The sequence below is a fragment of the Sminthopsis crassicaudata genome, chromosome 1, assembly GCF_048593235.1.
Source record: "Sminthopsis crassicaudata isolate SCR6 chromosome 1, ASM4859323v1, whole genome shotgun sequence".
NCBI classification, from domain to species: domain Eukaryota; kingdom Metazoa; phylum Chordata; class Mammalia; order Dasyuromorphia; family Dasyuridae; genus Sminthopsis; species Sminthopsis crassicaudata.
Genome location: NC_133617.1, coordinates 145,913,955 through 145,922,355, shown reverse-complemented (window position 1 = coordinate 145,922,355; position 8,401 = coordinate 145,913,955). Strand labels below are relative to the sequence as shown.

Here is an 8,401-nt window from a genome sequence, read left to right as displayed (position 1 = left end):
GAGTCCATTCTTTAAAAAACAAAACAAAACAAAACAAAACAAAAACCGGAAAGAAGCATTCAAGGCTTTGGATAATGGAACTGTTTCCAAAGCAAAAGGATAATGATGACATTTAATATTTATTGTATACCCTTCTCCTAACTATTTCCCTAACACATTTCCCAAATCTCCCAATAAAAAGGGTGAATAACAAATCAAAATTAAAAAAACAAATGAGGCACAGAGAAGTGAATTTGGGAGTTCAACATTCTCAAACAAGTTGTCAGTGCTAAGAAACATAGCCGATAGAATGCTGAATTTGTAGTGGACTTTAAATTACAGGTTCTGAATTCAAATTCTGATCCTACTTTCTGCCTTTGTAATCTTATATAAGTTTTAAACTTTTATGGGCCTTAGATTTCTCATCTATAAATTGAAAAAATTGGACTATATGATTGTTAAGGTCCCTTTCAACTCTAATTATACAGTTCTCAAGTCTGGACCAAGATCCTGGCTTCTAGTCAAAGAATATATCAGGTTTTAGCTGCCACACTCCTATCATTGACAATATTCTATTCTATCAATGCACTTAAGTAAATAAGAATATTTTACTCTTTTAAAATCACTATAACAGGGGGCAGCTAGGTGGTACAATGGATAGAGTACCAGCCCTGAAGTCAGGAGGACCAGAGTTCAAATCTGGCCTCATACACTTAACACTTCCTAGCTGTGTGACCCTGGGCAAGTCACTTAACCCCAATTGCCTTAGCAAAAAAAATCACTGTAATATAAATTTATTTCTTAATTAATTCAAGAAAACGATGGAATAGTTTCTCATCACTTGTTATTATGCTGTCCTTAGAGCAGAAAACTGCTTATCCAATTCTGTCTAAAATAATTGAGATTTTCAAAAACACAGATGAACCAAATGTGCACAATTTAGTTGAACAACAGTAAAGAATATGTATGATCTAGTGCCTCCAGGAACAAGAATCTCTGATGTTCTTCATTGGGTCCATTTATTAATGATACTGGACAGGAAGGAGCAGGGGTGTGAAACTCAAATACAAATGGGATGCATAAAGACTTTTTGGGGCTATATGTCGACTTAGTAAAATACATAATAATATTATATGTTTCGTTATATTGTTATTTATTTTATGAAATATTTCTCAACTACATTCTAACGTAGTTCTGGCTTATCTCAGAAGAAATGGACAAATGAGGACTTCAAACCCTCATTTGTTTGAAACATCTTGTGTAAAGAATAGAATATGATCCTTGAATCAAGAACTGAATATAAAACAACTTACACATACTGCTGTCATCTATCACTTAGGTGATCTTGGGCAAATCATTTTACTTCCCTGGAGCTCAGTTTCCTCAACTACAATAAGAACAATGGCCAATTCAATTAGTCTCTTAGTACACTGGACAACTCTTGTAAATATAAAATTAAAAATGAGATATCAATGTGCATCAATCAACCCAGGAAGTTTTCATATTGGGAGTTCCCTACACTGATGGAACCATAGGTCTGAACCTACACAAACAAAAATCTTCAACTTGTTAATTCTTTAATTAATTCTTATGTAAGAACTTGCTAGGGGGAAAATTATCTTATATATGTATGTTTTATAGTGTACAAAGCATTTCCTCAATATTGATATTTTCATCATCAGCAGTGTAGATATTCCCTTCCTGGGTATAAATCACAATCCCTGCTTATTCTGTGTGATTGTCACCCATAGCTTTCTAAGGGGATATATAAGATACTATAATGTCTACTACACATTGTCCATTCTTTTATTTAAATATACATCAAATTCATCCCTACCTAGACTCAAGACTTTGTATAACTGAATAGAATATTTTCAATAACATTACCTCTCTATGCTTCAACCTTTTTTTTTTTTTTTTTGATTTGCTGTCTGCTTATCTCCCTGGGCTATTGGGAAACAAAACCAAAAATTGCCTTGAGGTATTATCCTGGAATGTCAATAGTACTTCTACAAATTGAGTCTTAATTATTGAAAATTATTCAGCATTGTAGTTCAGTAGAAACAGAGTTGGATCTAGTCAGAGGGGTTGGGTTCAAATCCTGCTTCTGAGACTCTTTTTGTAATATTTGGCAAGTGACACCCATCCTAGGCTGCAATCTCTTCAATGAGAGGTTTGAATTTAATGGCCTCTGAAGGCCTCTTTCAGCTCTGGACTTATGATTTTAAACCATATCCTCAATGGTAGTAATCTCCAGGTAAGGAGTTACTAGAGAGAGGTCCTCAAATAAGCATTGAAGATGTTTACAGGAAGGAAAAACATCTCAGGACCAGTTCTTCGGGAAGATGTCAAATCTATAAATCTTTGTGCCCTCCAAATGACAGGCACAATCCCAAGAGTTCCAGCAATAGTAAACATCCTAGTCCTTCCCCACACTCAAATATTATTCAAATAGCAATAATTTCTATTGCTAATAGAAGCAATTAGCTTCTTCTGATATTCCTGAATCACCAAAAATTCAGATCAAGACCATTTCATTTAAAATAATAGCCATTTAGTATCTTTTAGCTTCTTGTGATACCAAGAATATAAATGACTACAGACACCAAGGGTAACTACAGACTTATTGGCAGACTCTTTTCTTCTCTCTCCAACATTAAAGGGGAAGAGAAGGAAGCCAAGCAATCTTTAGGTCCTGAGATGCTGGAACAGGTCATATTCTCACAAGGGTTTTTCACAGGTTGACATAAGATGGGGATGTAGTCAAGAGAAGAATAAATGTCACAATAAAAGTTTCATGAAAATACAAAATCATCTTCAAAGAGCTGTAATATGAAATTTAAAATAAACCAAGTCAATGACTTCTCAAATTTCCAAGCCTATAATCTCTCCCTGCAATTGTGCTTATCCCACAACCACATTTCTTTGAGAAAGTTTTCTCTGAACAGAACATATGAAACCAGCCTCAGACTTTGAGAAAGGAAGTTTAATAATACAGTAATAGTTGAAGTATCATCCAGGAAAAGTGTATTGCAAAGATGTTTTGAATATTAATTTACCTCAGGTTACTTTAGAGTTGTAAATACTTGCATTATAGTGAGGTAGACAAAAACAAAAATCTCCATTAGACAGACTTTAAATTTTGTAATATTACTTAAGGAAATGATAACATTATGTAAGAATGAAATATCTGATTAATGCATAACTTTGTACAACTCAAATATAAACTTTAAAAATATTAGAAATTATAACATTTCGAGTGCATATAATGTTTTGTACATTAAAATGAAATGTATGCTGTTCATTTCCTTTTTGCACTTTCAGGCTGCTTAAATAAACAAATATATACAGTCTTAACATGAACAACAGTGCATCCAAAGCAAATGTGCATTTTAAATTATTGCTCCTGGCCAAGTCCTTTTTTTAGTTAGTACTTTATATTATTATTATTATTATTATTTATTATTATTATTCCCATCTTTTCTTCGCCAGTTTATAGTTCTGTGAACCAGACAAGCTAACAGGGTTAGAATGAGAGAGCGCAAAACTACACAGGTGGGAAATAAACCCAGACCTTATTTTCCCTTAGCTGTTCTCTTGATTGAGGAAATTTCACAAGCCAAAGGTGGGGAACAAATAAGGCCTTTGGAGGACCTAGGACAATGCATAAAAATAATACTGGTGTAGGCAGGGGCAGGGAGTTCACTTTTTCCCTCTCTGGAATTAGGAATTAAAAGTACCGTACTCAATTCCCTGCATTAAGATTTCTGACTAATTCCACCACCGTCGTTACCCACTGCCCGGATTCCCTTCTCCACGTTCAATGTAACACTTTGCTCTTTTCACAGTTTTTCATTACTAAGTTTTAAAAACATAGTCTAACTGGTAATTACAATCCGAAACAATTCTTTTGGGGGTGCCCTAGGCGATTTCTGGCTGGTAATCTTTCAGGAATGTCAGAGAGAAAAGGGGAGAAACTTCAGATAAACTTCAGACAGGCATTTTCTACAGTTTTAGCTCCTTCCTCTCTGCTTCTTCGTTCACTCCTTTTCTCTTCTTGTGGCAAGACTAGACTCTCCCATTTTGCTGAGTCGGGGTGGGTTACTTCCCACCAACTCCCCTCCAAATCTGTCCCTTGGCTTCTCCTCACCCCCAACCCTTTTCCTTTATTCTACCCTTTCATATATAATTCTCTTTCTCTTTCCCTCCCCTATACCCAGCCCTACCCCCTCTCCCCTTTCACTTGATTGTTTTTTGTACTTGGGAAATTGCCTTCACCTTAGAAGGAGACCTGGATCATCAGATAATCCTGAAAGAGGCAGCTAAGGGGAAGAGGGGGGAACAATTTCACTGGGGGGGCCTGTGCCTCACTTCTCTACTGGCTCTGTCCATTATCTTAAAGTATCCCTGGCATGAACTGATTTTTGTCACTCTATCAAGCATGAACTCCCCTGTTTCCCGTTCAGCAGCGAGAGAGAGAGAGAGAGAGAGAGAGAGAGAGAGAGAGAGAGAGAGAGAGAGAGAGAGAGAGAGAGAGAGAGAGAGAAGAAAAGAAAGCTTGCAAAATAACCCATATCTCCATATCTCCTCAGAAATGGAGTCCCACTGTTGGATTCTGATAGTACTGAGCAAAGAACAGTGGGCAGTCGTGGGAAGGTAGGAAGTGGGACGGGTCAGATTGAGTAAGAAAGATATTCAGGCCATTCGAGTTACTTGGCCCACTTATACCAAAATTGTCTTGGAAGGTAGTGCTTTCAAGCGAAGAAGATTTTGAACTAGGTTTTGAAGGGAAGGGGGGGAGGGTGCAGCAGGAAGAGGTGGAGATTTTGCTTTTTTAGAATATTGTTTAGATGGCCACATGGAAAGTTGACTTTACCCAGAAAGGAAATACAAAACTTAGCATGATCCAAGACAGAAAAGAATGAGATGCAGTTAGAGGTGAATCTCCTCCTTTCTCTCCCCCCCCCAATACACACCCCGTTTTCTTTGTAAATAATAATTTTCAATCCAAGGGACAGCTGTGAAACACAAGACTGTTTCCTCTACCCACCCCTATTAAAAACCTGTGAGATACACAGGTGCTTCAAGGAAATTGAAACGGCAATGACAACAAACTCGAAGCTATTCCTTGACTTGTTTTCCAGGGTCGCCAGGTACGGTGTAAAAGTCCATTTCCCTCTCTCTAGGTGAAAGGAAGTGTTCAAGGTGGGCTCCAATGCGGTGCCCCAAGACCTTCGCCTCCCTCCGCTTCCCCCTCCTACTCATCCTTTCCTGCAATCCTCCAGGTCTATGTTTCGGGGTGATTTTCCCCCTTCATTCGGGTCACTCTCCTTCTCTCTGCTGCAGTCCTCCCTTCCCGTCCCCGGACCGAGACGGCCGGAAAGGCAGCGCTACCTACACCCGCAGGACTCCACCACCATGTCCTCGTACTGCTTATATACCACGTTGTTGCCCGCGTCGATGTAGAGGATGCTAATGGGAGTCAATTTGGTGGGTACGCAGCAGCTGGGTGGGGTGGAGCCGGGATCCATGGAGTTCATGAGGGTCTGGATGATGGCATGATTGGTGGGCTCCAGGTGGGAGCGAAGTGGAAAGTCACACACCCCCTCGCAGTGGTACGCCTCGTACTCCAGGGGCGCGATAATCCAGTCATCCCAGCCCAGCTCCTTGAAGTTCACGTGCAGGGGTTTCTTGCTGCAGCGGAGCCGTGACTTCTTCCCGTGTCGCTTGCCGTGGCGGCTGGCGAAGGCGGTGCGTCGCCGCCGGCGACCCTGAGAGGCCAGCCCCCCAGTCCGCGTCTCGGACGCCCGCGGGCGGCGACAACGGTGGGGACAGCGGCGAGGGAGGCAGCCACACGCCCTCGGCCCCCGCCGCTGCCGTGGCCGTGGCAGCGGTGGCTCCCAGCTGCTCGCGCATCTCGGCGAACAGGTTCTTGCGCTTGGATTTGGTGAACACCACGAGCAAAGCCCGCTCCTGCGGCGGCCGCACCCTCCGACCGAAGCCCAGACTCCGCAGGTCCAGGGGAGGCTCAGCCTGGGGCGGTGGGGATGAGTGCAGGGTCTCCCCTCCGGGCTCTCCCCAGGCGACCCGCAGCTCCAGGCAGAGCTGCTTCCAGGGCTGTTGGCGGCGCAGGCCCTGCCACACGTCGAAGACCTCCCAGCCGGCTTGGGGCGCCCCCTGCGGGTCTAGAGTCCTGGAGTCCAGCATTCGTGGGGACTGGCAGGAGAAGAGCTGCACGTGGAGCGGGCCGCCCGGGGGCCCCGGGGAAGCCGGGGGCGCCTGGCGAAAGAGCCGCAGCTCCGCGCCCACCAGCTCTTCTTTGTCTGAGAGCGTCGACACATCAAACAAATACTTCTGTCTCCTGAGAGGAGTGTGCGAGAGATCGTCTGCGAGATAAAAAATAATTACAGTCAGTTTCACTTAAGGGGGAAATCTTCCCAGTTCTCTCTGGCAGCCCCCTGGGAGGAAAAGCAGGGGCTGGGGGAGGGGACGGAGGAGGTTAGAGGTGGGGGAGGTGAAGGGGGGCCGTCCCAGGTAGTTGGGTAGCCTTGGGGCCTTACCACCCCTAGAGTTACCAGGCCCTAGCCTAAAAGATCACTGAGGTGGGGGGGTGGGGGTCGTCGTGGGAGGAGGAGGACAGAAGCTGTGGCCAGAGATAATCCTCTCTCCCAATAAGCTTTGGGCAGTTTAAACTGGGGGCGGAAGTCAGACAGGAGCTGCAATGTCTTCACAGGCCTTTTCCCAGAAGGTGGAAAAAATCAACAGTTTTGTCTTTTGTTACAAAGTAAGCTTCTTCAGAGCAGGGATTGTTTTTTTTCTTTGTACTTGTATCTCCATCACCCAAGCAGAGTGCCTAACATATAGTAGGCGCTTAATAAATGCTTACGGATTAACTGAATAACTTAAAATCTATGCAGAAGACTAAAGTTTGTTTTTTTTTTCCCCTTATCCTTCCTGGGCCCTTTCCCCAAATAATTCAGCCAGAGAGAGAGAGAGAGAGAGAGAGACAGAGACAGAGACAGAGACAGAGAGACAGAGAGACCTATTAGATAAAGAGTTTTAACAACCCATATTGGCGGTTTGCATCAATCGGATTTCTCTGGTTTTTGCCTCATTTCTCCACTTGATACGGGAATATTCCAATAGAAATCATAAATAGAAGCATACTAGTTATGCACTGGGAAATTTAGGTTTACTTAGAATAATGTGGCATTTGGATAAAACACTCAGAAGGGGTTTCATGCATCCGCAAGAAACGCTGATATTTACAACATCCAACCAGAAGTCCTCTTGCTTTACTCTCCAATAGGATCTAGATGATAAACTTTTAGGACAACATTCACAACTGGGGGAATGATATTTGGGGGCGCATAGGGGGAAGATGTTTTTTACAATCCAAGGAAAATACTCTGGAACCTAGGTAAACCTGGACTTCTTTTTTGACACGTTCGTGCATGAAGCCCAACACCAATCCAATGTGCAAGGCGGAAAGCTAACCAGATTTCCCCCAAACTGCCTTCTCATAAAATGTTTACAACCCAGCAAATACAAAAATCCCCAAAGCCCGGGCTTTCCCCAGAAGCTAGTAAAGTTTAGGTAGATTTCAATAGTAAAAGTGTCACTGGAGCTGTTGTTCAACCCTTACAGCCTTTCCAAACCCAGCTAGCACCAGAACTAGAAAATAAAGACTAAAGAAACACTCCATACCGGCCCTTTATACTTTTTCAGAGGTTGTTGCTCTCTCATAGGCATATGCCCCAACCTGAAATGGAGCAGTGGAAAGGGTTAATGAGGTAGAGGAAAAGGGGGAGGAGAGAAATGGGGAGGAGAAGGGGAGAGAGGGGGGGGGAGGAGGGAGGAGGGAGAGGGAGAGGGAGAGGGGGAGGGGAGGGGAGAGGGGAGAAGTGGAAGGGAAGGAGGGAGGGAGAGGGAGGGGAGGGAGAGAGAGAGAGAGAGAGAGAGAGAGAGAGAGAGAGAGAGAGAGAGAGAGAGAGAGAGAGAGAGAGAGAGAGATGAAGGGAGGGGAGAGAGGGAGGGAGAGAGAGGGAGGGAAGGAGGGGAGGGAGAGAGAAGGAGAGAGGGGAGAGAGAGAGGAGAGAGAGAGAGAGAGAGAGAGAGAGAGAGAGAGAGAGAGAGAGAGAGAGAGAGAGAGAGAGAGAGAGAGAGAGAGAGACGAGAGACAGAGACAGAGAGAGGAGGAGGAGGGAGAGAGGGAGAGGGATGAGGAGGCCTTCTGGAGAGGACAGCTAGTTGATTTATGGGAGTTTGAGACCTTCAGACCAACCAGGGGTCACATCAAATTCAATAGGAATTCAGCATTCTCTCTTTTCTACCTCCTTTAAAGAGCCCTGAGTTTTTTCCTGGATTCAGCCACTGACATAGTCAATTCACAGGACCTCTCACCTGGAGGCTTCATTTTCCT

At 43.5% G+C, this 8,401-nt stretch overlaps 1 protein-coding gene across 1 annotated transcript in view; it reads right to left on the bottom strand.

Moving 5' to 3' along the window:
* Nucleotides 1-2,950: 2,950 nt before the first annotated feature.
* Nucleotides 2,951-8,401, bottom strand: part of GDF6 (growth differentiation factor 6) — a 7,872-nt gene continuing 2,421 nt past the window's right edge. Inside the window, 2 exon segments of the mRNA XM_074269049.1 lie at nucleotides 2,951-5,762; nucleotides 5,764-6,365. Coding sequence (XP_074125150.1) covers nucleotides 5,370-5,762; nucleotides 5,764-6,365 — 995 coding nt within the window. The 3' untranslated portion in view covers nucleotides 2,951-5,369.